Source organism: Podarcis pityusensis (genome assembly GCF_964106645.2).
Source record: "Podarcis pityusensis genome assembly, chromosome: 1".
Classification (NCBI taxonomy): Eukaryota; Metazoa; Chordata; class Lepidosauria; order Squamata; family Lacertidae; genus Podarcis; species Podarcis pityusensis.
The window spans coordinates 132,241,164-132,259,071 of record NC_138028.1 but is presented as its reverse complement, the minus strand read 5'-3'; the positions used below and the strand labels follow the sequence as shown (position 1 = coordinate 132,259,071).

Below are 17,908 nucleotides of genomic sequence, written 5' to 3'. Positions count from 1 at the left end.
AGGTTTACCCAGAATTTTGTCTTGCTGTGTTCAGCGGGTTTCAGTCACTAGTAAGTGTGCAGCCTAATCCAATAGCAGCTTCTCCCCAACGGTGAGCAAGCCACAGGCAGCACCTGGGGAAAAATACTGATATATGAACTTCGAAATCATAGCAATCAAAATACAACAAATTGTTTCATTCGTTCCCACCTCCACTTGATTAGCATTGTGCTTTAAAATGTAAGCAACCTCTTAAAAACTTCTTCTTTTTTAATGGATACTTTCTGTATCCTGAAAATAGACCCAGCCTTATCAGAACCTTGTCTAGCCATGGAGTGTGTTGGGGTTTTGTTCCTGTTGTTGAAAGCTGTATCTTTTCCACTCTGTCCCGTTCTTTTTCCCTCCCCACCCATCCAACCTTTTGAGTTCTCTCCCCCTCACCACCACCCCATTTTTTATTTTTTAAGGGAGATGGCCTTGAGGAGGTGGTTTTGTGTTTCAGAAGCAGAAGGCAAGGCTTGACCAGCTGGTATCTTGAACTGACACAGGTGCAAAGACCACAGGGGGTGGGATACAAGAATAATTATAGGTTTCTGAAGCATCAGGCCTTGCCTCAAAGGGGGCTTGCGGAGAACTGTTCTTTATGGGAAATTAATGACAAGGCTCGAAGTCTGTCAGGACCACTAGGGTTGTCATAAGAGGAGTAATGCCTTAAAGGGACAGCTCCCCCCCCCTTGCCCTCTCCACAGGAAGTTCGGAGACCAAACCCAGCATTTTAATGTCCAGGCAGTGGAGAATTCAAATGACTGGCGTTAGACATAGCCTCCACACTTGCTAACCTAGGGATTACGTGCTCTTAAGAGTTTTCTGTGCAGCAGAGAGTAAACCGACGCCAGGAAAAGAGAGAGAGAGAGAGAGAGAGAGAGAGAGAGAGAGAGAGAGGGAGGCAAATATTTCAGCCCTGTGATAGAAAGAAGGAACATCCTAATACAGTAAGCCCTCAACTTACACAGAGGCAGCGTTCCAGGGATAGCGCCTGAAGCCAAAATCAAGTGTAGTCAAACCGTATTGAGTGCAATGGAGGGTGGGGTTGCCAAAGACTTTTTTTCTCCTCTGCTCAGTCCCGCATTTTGTTTTGTTTGTTTGCCAGGCATGTAAAGCTGAATGCACACACGTTAAATGTGCACCAGTTGCAAAGAATACTTACTGAATTCTACCGGGGGGGCGGGCGGGGGAGTGGACCTTACACTGGTTTGTATGTTATAGCAACTCCTATTCTCTGGGTGTTTTTCCTTGACTACTTAGCATTGCGTGGGAAGGCTAAAATGTAAAAGGCTGGCCTATATAAATGGACTGTTACAGCACTTTAGATACCCCACTTTTCTGTCCCGGTGGCCTGGCATTTACACCAACAGCCAGCGGTTCCGAGCAGAGCCTCAAGGAGCTTTCCCCGCTGGTTCCTCTTGCCCTGCTGAAAGGAGCTAGGAGCCACTGGGCCGAAAGCAACCTGGTTTGCACTGCAGAGGAGCACTTCCTGTGCCTTCCACCCCACAAAAACTAAAGCTTCCCCTGTTTGGCACAGAGGTATTTGTGCCAGGACCCCAGAGAAGATGCAACTGCAGCCTGCGAATAGCCTGCTTGTGTGCTGTAAGCAAACCTTTCAGATGGATCGGGGAGGGGAAGAAATTTGACTGATTGTGGCGCAGCCTCATAACATTTGGGGGTTGGTTCACAAGTGGTTGCTCCTGGGGTTGCTAGGCAACTGGAAAGGGCCTCTGCTGTCCTCCGTCTTCCTCCCAGAATGGAGAAGTGGCACTTGTAGCTGTTATTCTGTAGGGAAATTCATAGAATTGTGGAATTGGAAGGGATCTTGAGGGTCATCGTGTCCAACTCTCTGCAAAGCAGGAATCTTTTACCCAACATGGGTCTTTGAACCAACCCACCCTGAAATGAAAAGTCTTGTGCTATACCGACTGAGCTATAGCACAGCAGATAATTTATTTCTCCTTTCTTTTCTTATGACTGTTTTGGCCTATCCATATGTTCCCACCAATTAGGGAAGGGATGGGGCAGCTGTGGCCCTCCAGATATTGCTGAGCTACACTTCCCATCATTCCCTTTGGCCTTGCCAATGATGGGAATCGAGTGGTACCTGGAGGGCCATGGGTTCCCTATCCCTGTTTCTGTCTTCTGTTTCAAGGCAGTGGCAACTGTTGGATTGGGTGATCTAATGACGTCTTCCTTCTCTGTCTGCAGACATGCCTTGAGCTGGAACGCTACCTTCAGACGGAGCCCAGGAAAATATCGGAGAGCTTTGGTGATGATTTGGACTGTTTCCTCCACACTGCCTCCGCTCAAGACACAGAAGACACCATCCAGCAGCTGGACCCCCTCTTGTTACCTGTAGACATGAGTCCTTGTGACAAGAATTCCAACATGGACGTTATCGTCTCGCGGGACAAACTCTTGTCCGAGACTTGCCTCAGCTTGCAGCCTACCAGCTCCTCCACAGAGGGCTATACTGCCGTTAACCAGGCCCAACTCAACGCAGTGACCTCACTAACGCCTCCCTCCTCCCCTGAGCTCAGTCGCCATCTTGTAAAAACCTCACAGACTGTCTCTGCAGTGGATGGCACAGTTACGCTGAAGTTAGTTGCAAAGAAGACCGCCCTCAGCTCTATAAAAGTCGGTGTGGTAGCACCGGCCAGCACAACAAAGTGTGCGCTTAGTGATAGCGAGCAAGGAGGGACGGGGGCAGATGCTTTGCCGGAAAACAAGAAGAGGGTTCATCGCTGTCAGTTTAATGGGTGCCGGAAGGTTTATACAAAGAGCTCACACTTAAAAGCGCACCAGAGGACTCACACAGGTACTTACGTTGGATGCTTGGGTCTCGTGCTTGCTTGTTTGTTTGTTTGTTACGTTCAGAGTTGGAAGTCCCTAGATGAGAGTTGTCTATTGGAAGATGGTTTGGAGCAATGTGTTCCATGTGTTTCTGAAGTGGGGGGTGGGAATTTGCTATCTGAGTATGACCTTGCTTGCGTGGAAGACCCCTGAAAGAGTCTCAGGTTTCCCTGCATTTGGTACACGTTTCAGAATTCCCCCAAAACACTGGGGATGCAAAGCCTGTGTTCACATGTAATGCTATGCCACATCTTCTGGTTTACTGTGAGCAAGCAGCATTTGCAAGACACGATCTTCAAGCGAACAAAGCAACCAGGGCTTCAACCATGATCGTGAGTTTTTAGGTAATGGAAAGCCAAGGTTTGCTGGTTTGTTCACCCCACACATGCCAGGGGAGGAACAAAGTGAGAGCATGTTGGGAGCACATTGTTTGTGGAATCTGGATTACTGTTACATGCAAACACGGCCAATGGGGTGCACAGGTCATCGGATGTGAAAAGCTTTTTGCTATTTGTTCGAACCATCTAGATTTCCATATCTTGGTCACAGAAAGCACCTCCAAGTATAGCATATATTCTCTCCGTGAATGATGCGGATTAATGTAGCAGGATTAATGCACTGTCAATGCTGTTAGCTCGAGGGGGTGAGTGAATTGGCTTTATTTCACACCTGGTTTATGAGTCTGGCAGTTCTTTGATGGAATGAGTTGAGGACAGAAGAGTGGGCTGGATTCTAATCAGTTTAGCTTTGTAATGGTCGCTTGCATTTCAAGTGGTGAAGTCTGTGAACTAATAGGATTCTGTAAAAAACCTTGAGGGAAACAGCTTTAGTCCCATTGTCAAAAGAAATGTAAACTTCGGAAGACCTGCACCCTGGTTCCCATCCCACAAACAGTTGACGTCTGGACGGCAGACTCAGCAAACACACAGGTCACAGACTTTCCCACTGGGCTGAGACATACTGTATTTCTGTTTAAACTATAGTGATTATTTGTAAAGGTGCATATATGTGCTTAGGCTGGTAGTTGAAATGACACTTCTCAGTGTGCTTAGAAATGTCACTTGTGCCGGGATCAAGGAAATTTTCTGGGTGGTGGTGTTTCTATGCCTTTGAGCTGGGGCTTCCTCTCAGTATCTTAAGTGTACTTTTAAAAAAAAGGTTTCAAATCATTGCAACGAAACACCCCAAAACTTGAGATGTGCCAGTGTGGTGTAGTGGTTAAGAGCGGTAGTCTCGTAATCTGGGGAACTGGGTTCGCGTCTCCGCTCTTCCACATGCAGCTGCTGGGTGACCTTGGGCCAGTCACACTTCTCTGAAGTCTCTCAGCCCCACTCACCTCACAGAGTATTTGTTGTGGGGGAGGAAGGGAAAGGAGAATGTTAGCCGCTTTGAGACTCCTTAAAGGGAGTGAAAGGCGGGATATCAAATCCAAACTCCTCTTCTTCTTCTTCTTCTTCTTCTTCTTCTTCTTCTTCTTCTTCTTGGAATAATTTTGTGCTGTTGATTTTGCATCATCATCATTACCATGCCATCACACTTGTAAAACACCACCCCCTTAATTCTTTCCAGAGTAATCTTGCAAGGTCATTGCTTCTTCCCATGCTCAGATGTGGCAGCTGACATAGAGTGTTTTGCCCAAGGCCACAGATACCTATGGCTGACCACAGGTTTGAATCCAGGTGTCCCAGTCAGAGTTTAGTTTTTTTGTCTAGCAAATTGTATCCTCTGCATGTAGAGGTTTTCGCTGTGTGAACTACATCACATTAGAAATGATTTTAGACATTCAAGGAGGCCCAAGGTATAAACCTCTAGCTGAACTCTACAGTCTTAGTATGCACAATGTGGATTGCAAAAGTCCTTGTGTCAGAATTTCTCAGTGGAAGAAGGGAGAAAATGACATATTGAAATGAGTGAGCTTTTAAACACCCAGTTCTCCATAAGCTCTTTCCCCTCTAAATATTCGGATTACATGAGTTGAGCTATCCCGTCTTCTTTCTCTACACTCTCTCTACTCTCAGAACATTTCTCAAAATAATTATTCTGCAATTGATTAATGTCTCTGCTCTCTTTCTCAGCTTTCCTCACGAGGATGATACAGTTCCATGACTGCTGTGCTATTTTTTGCTTCTAAAGGAACTGCTGAGTCAGTTTCCTCAATTTTGCTGTTGAACATGCAGTCTTTGATGATAATGCCACCATGCCATTAACATGTCTTTATACAAGAGAGGTTTCCACCCTTATAAAGATAAATTTCCTGGACTAGTAGAAATTAATATTATGCAGAGGATTTTCAAAGACTGAAGTATTCGCAGTGGTGTAGAGTTTCTGCATTGTGGTGGCTTTAAATCACCCTTTGTTCAAGGACCACCTTGGCCACATGCTTTCCATGTGGTGCTGGGGAAACTGTGGGTTCATTTCCAGCAGCACACCAAACCATGGTTTGCTCTAATAATAATTTAAAATCCAAACTATTAGCAAAATGATGCTCATAACTATGTTTTGTCAGTTTGGACATCACACCAAAGTGCTCATCATGGAGCTGGGAGTTGATGGCATGATAGGAGTTGTAGTCCAACAGCATCTGAGGGCTAGTGGTTGGTTCCTCAACCCTGGTGTAGATGACTGAACTAGATGGACCGATGGTCTGAATCCATAAAAGGCAGATTCTTGTGTTCCTAACGTAAAGTGAAGTGCTCTGAACTCCCTAAAGTGCTATATAATCCATGTTTAGTATTAGTGCCTCTCATGCCACTGGAGGTAATAATTTCAGTTTACTCATAAGTTGTAGATGAGCACTGTTATCTGATTGTGGCACACTTTGGTCCATCAGCTTAGGTTGATATTTGAATGGTCTGGTGTGAGAAGAGCAAGGGGGTTGGGTTTCATGGACATTTGGTGAGTCTAGTTTTCAAACCTGATACTGGTCAGATCGAGACTTCCTGGCAGCAGTCAACTAGCAGCGGAAAGCTGTGTCATGTTCTAGGTCATCGGGAGGCAGCCTTCAGACATTCAGGACTAGAACTTCTTTGAACAAAAGGTGAAACCAGGTGTAAAAGAATGACTTCGGGGAGTGGACACACCCTTGAAATTAAGGTTCTGGCATGATTCCTACTGAGCTTGTACTCAGAAGTAGAATCAGTATTTAGTTTCAGAACTGAACTCCGTCTTTCCTGGCCCTGTTCTAAACTTTGTTCATTTCATTTAGTGAGGCGAGATGCTTTTTGTAGCTTTCAGTTGGGAATTTCCCTTGCCATTCAAATGCAAATCACCCAGATATCTACAAGTGAATCCCAATCTACCTTCTGACTCCCCCAGCTCTGGGCCACACCTTTCAGCCTTGAACAAATTCATCGGAAAGAGAAAGAAGGTCAGTGGCTATGTGCAGGATATAGCCCTCCTATACGTGTTGTCCCTGACACCTTCACAGGCTAGATACATAGAATGAAGCACCCTCTCACCTCGCTTGTGTAGTTACATTTCTGGACCTGATCACTATTGCAAATGAGATACTGGGCTGGGTAGGCCCAGAAGTCTGACCCAGAACAGCTGTGCTTATGTTTACATGGCTTGCCTTTCTCAATCTGCACCGTCTGATCCCTCTCGACAATAAAGCTAGCATTACTTATGCAGGAAGAGAGCTAAATTGCCTCCAAAGCCAAAATAGGAAGTATTAAAGGGGTGTGGTTTGGAAATTTTGGGGTGTATTGTCAGGATCCTAAGCACACGTACCCAAGATTACAGCCACGGAGCAGTTATTTTGCTGGGTCCTTTGTCTTTCCACGCAGCCGTAGCTTCTTGGAACCATCATCAACGTAATACACTGTCAATTGTGAACATGCTTGGCAGTGCCAATGGCTGCCAGCCACTTGGCTCAGTTGACAGCTGAACTGAAGGTCTGAAAAGATTGTGAGATATTATTTTTCCCTTTGGCTGCTGGTAGCGCTCTCATGTGCAGGAGAAGAGGAGGCTCTGTGTGGCTTAATTGCTCCGCATCTCTACAATAAAACGGAAAGACAAAGGCTTCTCTTTCCTTGAATATAAGTGGATGGGTTTCTTCTGCCATGCAGTGTCTCAAGCAATCATCTTGCAAACTCTGGTGGATGGATGAGATTTGCTGTAGGGCGGCCTTGGGGGTGACCACAGAATGCACCCTTGATTTTGCCTGTGAAAAATTTTGCCTGACTGCAAAGTTGACAATCTCTGTGCAGGGGGAAGAAAGCAAAGCACAAAACACCTGGTCCCTTGCTGTCGAGGGGACTGAAGCAGGCAGGAGAGGGGAGAGGACAGAGAGAAGGGAGGGTTTTCCCACTTGATTTGATTTATTATATTTCTGTGCTGCTTTTCATTCAAATGAACCTCAAAGCGGCTTACTGACAGCAAAGAACGATAACCCAACGGAACACAGTAAAACATCACAAATACAGCTTAAACCATATAGAATGAAACAATGACAATCTATAAAACACTGTCAACAATTTTAAAAAATAAGCTGAACGTCACAATTAAAGCAAAAGTCATATTATATGATTAACAAATCAACACAGCATTTATACCGTATTTTTCGCCCTATAGGGCACACCGGCCCATAGGTGCACCTAGTTTGGGGGGGGGATAAAGGGGGAAAAATTATTTTTACCCCCCCCCCAGGCGCGGGGCTGGGTCGGGGGAAGCCCGAGCTTCCCCCGACCCAAGCCCCCAAACAGGCTGCTGTCCGCAAGCCTTGGGAGCCCGGTAGGAAGCCCCGCCGGGCTCCCAAGGCTTGGGGAGAGCTGCCCGAAGCCCGGGGTGCGCTCCGCTCCGCTCCCCAGGTTTTGGGCTGCAGGCTGCAGGCTGCTGTCTGCAAGCCTTGGGAGCCCAGCGCACCGACCCCTCTCGCTCTCCAGGCTTCAGCGAAAGCCTGCATTTGCCCCATAGGATGCACACACATTTCCCCTTCATTTTTGGAGGGGAAAAAGTGTGTCCTATAGGGCGAAAAATACAGTAATCTATAAAGCAATGTTAACATTCAGAAAATAGCAATCAGAAAATAAGCTTAAGCGCTGTTAAGTTCATACACACCCTCTCCACACCCCTATGACTCGTAATCTTCCGCTCTGTTAAAACGCAGACACACATAGCTCAATGGTAGATCATGTTGTGCAAACCAAGGGTCCAAGGTCCAAGGCAGGGCTCCCGAGTGACTCACATCTGAAACTGGTGTGCCACTACCAATCACTATGGGCCAGATGGATCCATGGTCTGACTTTGGCTTTCAGAAGACATCTGAAGGCAGCCCTGTTTCGGGAAGCTTTTAATGTTTGATGTATTATAGTATTTTAATATTCTTTTGGAAGCCGCCCAGAGTGGCTGGGGAAGCCCAGCCAGATGGGCGGGGTATAAATAATAAATTATTATTATTATTATTTGGCACGAGGCACAGTTCCCTCTGAATATTGTAATTTCTGGCAAATGAAGAGTTTGGAATGCAACTGTTTGGTGGAGCCACTGTGTAGGGAAAGGAGTTGAATTCAGCTGAGCAGAACCAGAAGCAGATCCTTCTTTTTAATTATTTTGTTGGTCTCAGTTAACTGAAGGGTTTTTTTTAAAAAAAGTGGTGGTGCTAATTTATGTTGCGCCAAGGAGACGTTGCTAAGGACGAACGTGCAAAAAGGTGGGACCAGATTTTGGCCCGGAGTAAAATGGAGAAGTCGCTTGTCATATGGGAAAAGATGTGCGAAAGAGCACTCTGGGTGGCAGGGGAAAGTGAGGTCTGCAGTTGGGAGAAAAAGCACCTATTTCGTGGGTGTGAGGAACTGAAATAGAACTGGTACTTAATTGACTGGGGGCATAAATCTAGCTTTAACACATTTGCCCCCTGTTTTAATTGCATGGCAGATACTTCTGCAAGCAGTGACAGTTTGGCTTCTTGGGGGGGGGGGGGGTGGAAGAGAATTTTCCAGCCCCATCTCAGCAAATGCCACTGAATCAAGTGACAGAAGGAGAGCTAATTTAGGTTGAACAAAAGCAAAAAAAAAAAAAAAAAAAGTAATTCACAGAGTATAAATGTGTCATTGTCTAAGAAGGGAAGCAAGATATTTTGACGGGGAAATGTGCCTTAAAAATTAAATGAAGACCCTTCTATGGAAGGGTTAGTTTGGCTCGAGCCTCAATTTGAATCCGAAATGATGCTTAGAGCAGCACCTTGTAGAGACTTGCAGTGCTTTTGTTGCAGAAACAAATGGAATGGGGAAGCTGCTTGGGGCCCAAGCTTCGTCTATTCAGAAGCAGCACGAGGTGATGGAAGAGTGGGGTGACTGATGCAACAGGGAAGCAACACTGGGTCAAGAAAGAGTTAATGGCAGGAAGGAGGGACAGGCAGGGGAGAGCAGTCAGCTGAGCCCCAGGTGAGGCAGGCCTGTCAAGATGGTTGATGAGGAGCCTTATCCTGTTGGGATCTGGAATCCAGAGTGACCACCTAGGGAGTCCTAGCAGGGGATGGGCGCCTGAAGATGTAAAAAAGAGAGAGAGAATGGAGAGTAAAGGGGAGGTAACAAACATTAATGGCGTTTGTTAAAATGGCATAAATTATGCAAAGGAACCAGGCCTTGGGCTCAGTTGCCAACATCTATGATTCCTTGAAGATGAAAGGGACTTGGGTTTTTTTTTTTTTTTTGCTTCATTTTAACTCACACGGCGGCTCAAGCAGCATAACTAATTCCAATAAACTTTGGTGCAAACGCAGTGCACTTTTGAAATGGCTGTGAGGAAAAGGCATCCTTGATGGGATGCAGAAAAATGACTCAGAATCGTTGTGCGGATTTTATGCCCTGCAAACCCGTATCTTTGCACTAGGGCACTTGCCTCCTTAAGTGCTCAGAGAGGCATGTGTTGATGGTCACACCAACAAAATGTCCATTAAAAATGGGGTGGTGGTGGTGAAGGGGCCGTTGTTGGTAGGGCTTACCTTCCATGTGCATAAGGCCTCACATTAAATTCTTGGCATCCCCAGTTTTTTAAAGGCACACAGAGCAGATGGTGGGAGAGCGATCTCTCTGCCCAAGACCCTAGAGAGCTGAGTAAACAAGACTCGACTAGAAAGACAACTAGGACTCAGCTACACAGCTTCAAATAAAACATTTAAAGTGTGTTTTGAATGCAATATACAATGTGACGCTAGATAGCAATGGTGAGTCTTATGGAAAAATTCAGTGTGGTTTTTTTTAAAAAAAAAACAACGCTTAAAAAGAAGAAACATTTTCAGAACGGTTTTTATTTGTGTGTAGATTGCACCCTCCTCTGACCATGTTAGGCAAATAAAACTGATCAAGAGTTTTGGATTGGGGAGAATATATTCATGGGGCCGAGACCAGCTCTTTGGGAGTACCAGTGGCTGCCAAGAATGTGCCGTAATGGGGCAAAGATTCTGAACTGCAGTGCGTCAGATGCCTCTGGTGAGCAGCGCACAGTTGCTTCATGATTTAGGGAGCCACATTTGAACAAGTTTCCTGCTATGTGTATTATTCTGTGCATCAATCTAGCGTGTTCAATATGGGGCAGTGGATACTGTTAACCCTGCGTAGCAACCTCGCCATATTGGTAATATTTAGTCCTTTGTGTTCGGTCTGATGATTGCATTTTTTCAGACACAGATCCACAAAATATTGGTATCTGCTTTTAATGCTGTGCACTGCTTGCTAACAGACAAGGTCATAAATAGACTTCTGTTGGATAAAATGAAAAGAAAAATGCAAAATCATATAAAAATCTATATCCTGGCTTTTTTTGTGCCTACGTGCTACTCAGGGCAGTTAACAATTGAAACCTATCACAACATACCATAAAATTCCTCCTCAAATGCATTATAATAAAATCAGAGACAACTGCAGTGAATAAGATGGACATCAGATAAAAAGCATATCTATCCAATAAAACAGACGCTTGCCTAAACAGGAAGGTTTTTGCCGTGTGGCGAAACAATGTAAGAGTGGTGGTCCAAGCTAGCGGTTACCATATTGCAAATGATATTCTAAGAAAAGCTTATACGGTGGGCTGAAATATCGACGTCTCCCTGCTCCTTATTTGCTGGTTTTGCAGCTGTTGGCTTGTCATATATCCAGAGCTCTTAGTGCTAAAGTGAAGTTGAAACTAAAAGCTCTTATTACTTTTTTTTTTTTTTTTTAAGTTCTCCTAACCTCTCCAGGGACAAAATAATAATAATGGCAATTTAAAGCAGCAGAGAGTTGTCAATTAGGGCAAAAGAAAAGAAAGTAATGGTTTGAATGAGGGATGGGGGGGGGAGAAATGTGAGGGAAGAGTGTGTCGCAGACAGACTTTTGCATCCTGTTGCTAGGAAACCACATCAGCATTAAATACAGTGTGCTAATTGGCTAGCTTGTCAGTGCCTGGGTACCAGCCTGGGCCTGCTACACAGCTGCTTCTGCTGTCTGGTTGCTAGGCAACTGCATCTTCTCTCCCCCCCCCTTTTCTTCTGGCACCTAATTGTCTACTTTTGCTGCTGGTGTTGCTGCTGGGTACCAGTCTGGGCCTGCTGCTCTGCTGTTCTCCCGAGGGGCTGAGTTGGAGGGGGGGGGGGAAGGATATGTCAGCAATTAATGGAGCAGAAGGGCACATTCTACAGAAGGCCTGGCACCTGTGTCTCCTAATTCTCCCTCCACCCCCAACAAAATCCTTCTGTTCTTAATGCACATCAGGTGCCTTAGCAGCTTCTTTTTCTGCTAAGCTTACAAGAACAGGCTTTTAAAAGGAATTGGAATTGAGGAAGCTTTGTCCCTTTCATGAAGTGACTAGCAGGGGAAGGATAACGTACCTTTTCTCAGTGTGCGTTGTGTCAGTGGGCTAGACGCAATGAATCGTTGCTTTCCTGCATATGGGCTTGTGGGGGGGTGTGATAATTGAGTGTGGGTAGCTTAAGCCCTCTGAGACATTTTACTCTTTCTAAGAAGCATTCTTTACCCATGTTGAGGGAGAGTCTATTTTTCCTTATTTCGTTCTCCTTTTCATGCTTCACATTATATGCAGAATGACACGTGAAGGTTGTCATGGACACTTAAGTGACAGAGCCACTTAGGATGTGGTTCGCCGTTGATGTGGGTAAATTGATTGAAGCAGCTCCTTTTCATTCCTTAAATGGGAACGACCAGTAGCTGCCACACAAGGGGCTGCCTGTCTCCACTCAGACGTGCGCATTGACCATTCCATGGCTGCAGCATGAAGCAGTGACAGGTGTGTTGCGAGCTCTCACAAATCCAATTCCCACAGAAAGGATAGCATTCTGTCCCCTTACGTAGAGTTTTTCAGTGGAGTCGATTCACTGAAATGTTGAGTGATCAAATAATGTGTGAATTAACCCCAAACGTCAAAGTGAGATTGGCCGCAGCAAGGCTTTGTACCCGTGCTGAAGGGCTCAGAGAAGGTGATGTATTGGGATCCTGCCCCCATCCCCAGAAGGAGTCCTGGCTTTCTATGGTTACGATGTTCCTGCCACTTTTATAAATTGCAAGATCCCACAAAGTGTTGTTGTTTAGTCGTTTAGTCGTGTCCGACTCTTCGTGACCCCATGGACCAGAGCACGTCAGGCACTCCTGCCTTCCACTGCCTCCCGCAGTTTGGTCAAACTCAATGCTGGTAGCTTCAAGAACACTGTCCAACCATCTCGTCCTCTGCCGTCCCCTTCTCCTTGTGCCCTCAATCTTTTCCAACATCAGGGTCTTTTCCAGGGAGTCTTCTCTTCTCATGAGGTGGCCAAAGTACTGGATCTGTCCTTCCAGTGAGCACTCAGGGCTGATTCTGTTTAGAATGGATAGGTTTGATCTTCTTGCAGTCCATGGGACTCTCAAGAGTCTCCTCCAGCACCATAATTCAAAAGCATCAATTCTTGGGCGATCAGCCTTCTTGATGGTCCAGCTCTCACTTCCATACATCACTACTGGGAAAACCATAGCTTGAACTATATGGACTTTTGTTGGCAAGGTGATGTCACAAAGTGATCCCACAAAGTAGCATGCTTGAAAGGAGAAAAGGCATTTTCTGGAGTAGAATTCAGAGGGCTCGGTTCATAATATGGGTTACCAGCAGGATGATGCAGAGTTCTTAACATTCCTGTTTTGTAGTCATTCATACCATTCATTGGGAACTTTGAATTCAGAACAGCCTTTCAGGCCAGTGTTAAGCATGGGATGTTGGTGCTAAATCTGCCTTCAATGGGCATTTTTGTGGCTTTCGGTGCCATTGATCTGCCTGTCAAGTCTTTCAACTAGAGGCTGTGTGATATTCCATCTCAGGTAGGCGTTTTGATTCTACAAAACTGTGTGGGAGCAAATACGTTGACGGAAAGGATGGTTGCAATGGTGGTGTGCTGCTTTTCATCTCACACGTCTGCCATGTTTCTCTTCTTCATTTTTCAGATTAATGTGCATGCGTGAATTGCTGTTGATGGTGTTTGCCATTTCTCTCTCTAAATAGGAATGGTACAGTACCCCAGCCACCTTAGTAATGAATTGCACTTTTTCTTACCTGATGAAATCAACTAGAGGCACATTCAACAATGAAAGAATCTTAAAAGAAACCAAAACAGATTTTTCTATTAGTTTCACTGTGACTGGTTCAAGAATGACACACATACTTTATGCTCGGGTGATATTTTTTCTCTCCAAAATATCTCTCTCTTTTAAACAGCTGTATCTGTTTGTTTGTTTGTTTGTTTGTTTGTTTGTTCTCTCTTTGTCTAAAAAACAACAATTTGTTCCATCTATGAACCCTACTTTTACATAATGTGTTTTAAGATTAAATGCAAGTCCCGGGGGATTTCACATCCAGGATATTAGAGGGAATGATTGCATCGTCAATCATTAACTTACTAGTACTGTGAAAAGGTGAAATTATTTCCATTTCTAGCTTTTGGAAATGGAAAACACCAAGGTTATAACATAAAACTGCATACATTCAGATTTTTAAAACTCAGCTGTTTGTTGAATTTGTTTATAAATCCATTTATGGCAAAAGCTCACTTCACAGGGTTTGGGCCAAGATATAAATCTGTCATGAGTATGAATGTTAAATATATTCTGGGGCACATCAAACTAGAATAACCTTAATACTTCAGGATAATTTGGAGCAATTTTAATTTATAGGGCTTCCATTCTGTTACATTTGAAAGACAGTCTTCCCTCCACCCCTACATTGGCACGTAAATGCTTCAAAGAAGCCATAGTTCGGCTTGTTGTGTCATCCAAAAGTGGACTGTGGTTTACTTCAAAACCTAGAAAGCCAGAAATAAACGAAGAATTCTAAGGACTGTGCAGGCAGTCACATTCATGATTAAACTATGGTTTATTACAAACTTTGGTTTATTGCTGCATATGAACACGACTCTTACCGATAAGGCAGGTGAGTATTATTTCTGCGTTGCAGGTAGAGGGTCTGTGCTGGGCTCTTGAGTGAAGCAGAGATTCAAACTGAGATTGCCTTAGCTGGCTGAGTATCTTAGCTGTTACACTACAGCATGTGATGCTCGGCTGAGATCACAGTGAATCACGAGGGGTGTTATGTATCTCCGGTGCTACTTTATCTCTTCTTTAATGTCTCCTTTTAATTGATTGTTTGTATACGTATTAGCTATTTTTGTGACCTTTGTTGGTTTATTTTGTTCACTATCTTGAACAAAAGCAGTAGCAAGTAAATGACCTAATAGTGGGGGTTTTTAGGTGTGTGTGATACTCAGTCCAGGTCAGGCTACGAGATCACTTTGATCTGAAAAGTGCTCTTGTTTTGGCACCAAAAAGAGTCTGGTCTGGTGAGTGGAGGAGGAGGAAGAGCTGTTTAACACAGAGTCCCCATGGCACTTTACTGTCTGCTAGAAAAAAGCAGCATTAATCTTGAATTTTCAACAACTGGAGCTGCCTTATACAGAATCAGACCATCAAATTCAGTATTTTTCACTCTGGCAGTAGCTGTACAAGAAATCTAGTTGAGGGTCTCTCCTCGCAGTCCTGCTGCCTACAGACTAACTGGAGATAAAAAGATAAAGGGTAAAGGGACCCCTGACCATTAGGTCCAGTCGTGGCCAACTCTGGGGTTGCGGCGCTCATCTCGCTTTATTGGCCGAGGGAGCCGGCGTACAGCTTCCGGGTCATGTGGCCAGCATGACTAAGCTGCTTCTGGCGAACCAGAGCAGCGCATGGAAATGCCGTTCACCTTCCCGCCGGAGTGGTACCTATTTATCTACTTGCACTTTGACGTGCTTTCGAACTGCTAGGTTGGCAGGAGCAGGGACTGAGCAACGGGAGCTCACCCCGTCGCGGGGATTCGAACCGCCAACCTTCTGATCAGCAAGTCCTAGGCTCTGTGGTTTAACCCACAGCGCCACCTGCGTCCCGTGTCCACGTCTCAGGTATCTGGAGATACCTGAGATTAAATCTAGGCATATGCTCTGAACTTAATGTTCTTCTTTTACCAGAAAGCTACAGATTGTGTATGGATATGGATAGAAAACAACTGCGTAGAGGGTTCCCCCTTTTTAAATAATTTGTTTAATTTTGTTAAATAAATACCCGAAGAGCCTTGCATTTTGGAAACTTGTGTCCTTGCTTGTCCTGCTGTGCTCATGCAGAGGTGGAAAGCTGGGCAGGCAGAGTTGGTTAGAAAAAAATATATCTGTAGAATAGCAGTAATGATGAGCTTGCTTCTACAGAGTTGTTGGGATGGTAAACACAATCTTCAAAGCTCTTTTTCAATTGAAAGCACAGAAATTATAAATAGATCAGAGCCGCTTCAGTTCTAAACAGGTGGCTGTAGGTGGATATTATATGAAAGTAAGTTGCCCTCTTTTAGCTTCCTGATTTTATCCCGCAACAGCTCAGAAAAGTAGTACAGTACGTAAAAAAGCAAGAATAGACGTTGAATCTTCAGCTCCTAGTTTGAATTCAACCTAGGCCCTTCATGAAAGCAACTGCTTCTTTTGCAAGATGCTACAGAATGGGACATGGGTGGCGCTGTGGGTTAAACCACAGAGCCTAGGACTTGCCAATCAGAAGGTTGGCGGTTCAAATCCCCGCGACGGGGTGAGCTCCCGTTGCTCGGTCCCTGCTCCTGCCAACCTAGCAGTTCGAAAGCACATCAAAGTGCAAGTAGATAAATAGGTACCGCTCCGGCGGGAAGGTAAACGGCGTTTCCGTGTGCTGCTCTGGTTTGCCAGAAGCGGCTTAGTCATGCTGGCCACATGACCTGGAAGCTGTACGCTGGCTCCCTCGGCCAATAAAGTGAGATGAGCCCTGCAACCCCAGAGTTGCCCATGAAAGGTAAAGGACCCTTTACCTTTACAGAATGGCTATATTGTGACTACAGTATACAATAAAGCAAACTCTCAGAATCCATTTTCTGCACTCATTCCTTAAATGCTTATTTCTTCTGCTCCTTGTCCGTAAAACACAGCACAACAGTACACAATGTGAGAAGATGCAAGAAGGTCCCAAAGGTTTAGCACTTATGAAACCCAGATTGCAATCTGTGGAATGCAACTGTAACATGCCTTTAAAAAAGCAATCCTTGCCATAAGAAATTTAAATTTAGATTATTATTTTCCTGGAGGCCATTGCACTTATCAGAGGGTGAGATAACCAAGTGATGCTTTCTTTAATTGTTTTCAGGGAAAGGAAAGCATTAATGAGATATTATGTAATGAGATGGTCACTGTTCCTTTTCCCTGCATTTGGCTTTGAAGTTTTGCCTAGCTGTCAGGGGGGGCAAGGAGCAGCCACATCTTGGCTGAGGTCTGAGGGTCAAGGATTCCTTTAGACAGCGGCTTTTAAAGGTCACATTTTCCTTTGTCTTTCTGTTTTGTCCTCTGCACTGCATACAGTATGCAAGCGTGCAGTGCCTGGGAACACAAGAGACACTGTCTGACATTTGGCAGCAAGGCAGCTCGTGTTACAAAAGAAAAGAATCTGAAAAGAAGGCTAGTCTCAGTGCTTGGCAAAGCTACTCTGGAATGCCCCCGGAGCTCAGCTATCATAGATGTTAGAGAGATATCTGACGCTCAAATAAGTCAGAATACACTCCAGAAGGCTTTAACAGCCTCTGTGCAATGGGTTTCATGCAGCACTGCTGTCAAGATTATCCATCTTGGGTCGTATTTTTCAGCTGGGATCGCTGAAGGCCACCCCAATTAGTGGCTGCAAGATATTTTGTTTGTTACGTTAGATCTTGGATCGTTGAATTGGGTACCAAGGGAATTATTCACTTCCATGGCAAATCAGGGTTGGAAAATCTCAAGCTGCTGTAGAAAACGATGGATCCTTTATCCTAGAAGGAAGATGGCTAGGAGCCGGGTTGCTTCAGTTTCTGGACAAGATGGGGTCTGATAAGCTAGCCTAGTCAGGAACTACACAATACTGTTTCCAGCGCCTTCCCTTTATGAAAGTTGATGCTTTTAGTCTTGTCTTCATGAGAATAGGTGTGCATTCTGTTATTTTGACTGATGACCTGTCCTCAATCCCAACAGGTCAGGGAACAGTAGGGTATAAAACCATGCATCTCCCTGCTTCAGTAGGTTGGCAGTTGAAAGGCAAGTCCATGCTTCATGTAGCTGATGCTGTTCCCGGATACATGGTGTTAAGCAGTTATTTTCTGCATAAGATATCGTTTACATAATAGGTGCATCTTTTATAAACCAGTGTCAGAGAGCCACCTGGCCAGGTCATTTGTTGCACAAGGCACTGGAGTAAATAACTTGTTGCTGGAGCAGTTGTGTTTGCTGTGCAAGGTGTATAACTTGGGGGGGGGGGGGAGGGACAAAACTGTTGAGCTTTTCTCTTTGCAAAATCTCCCCCCCCCCAAAAAAAAAAATAATATTGATGTTTTTGAGCTATTTGAAAGAAATTCACCAAAGAAAACCCAACACTTCTGATATGGGTTGACATACGTCCGGGTTTCCGCCAGACATTTTTATGGATTTTTCATCAGCCCTTATTGTTGGGACCATGGGCAATTGCATTAAGAAGCATACAGAGGGGAGGGCATTCTTCTCATGCTC

At 44.9% G+C, this 17,908-nt stretch overlaps 1 protein-coding gene across 1 annotated transcript in view; it reads left to right on the top strand.

The window, feature by feature from the left end:
• KLF7 (KLF transcription factor 7) overlaps window positions 1-17,908 on the top strand; it is an 88,789-nt gene that overhangs the window by 46,222 nt on the left and 24,659 nt on the right. Inside the window, exon 3 of the mRNA XM_081019023.1 lies at window positions 2,236-2,845. Coding sequence (XP_080875149.1) covers window positions 2,236-2,845 — 610 coding nt within the window. The remainder of the gene's footprint in view (window positions 1-2,235; window positions 2,846-17,908) is intronic.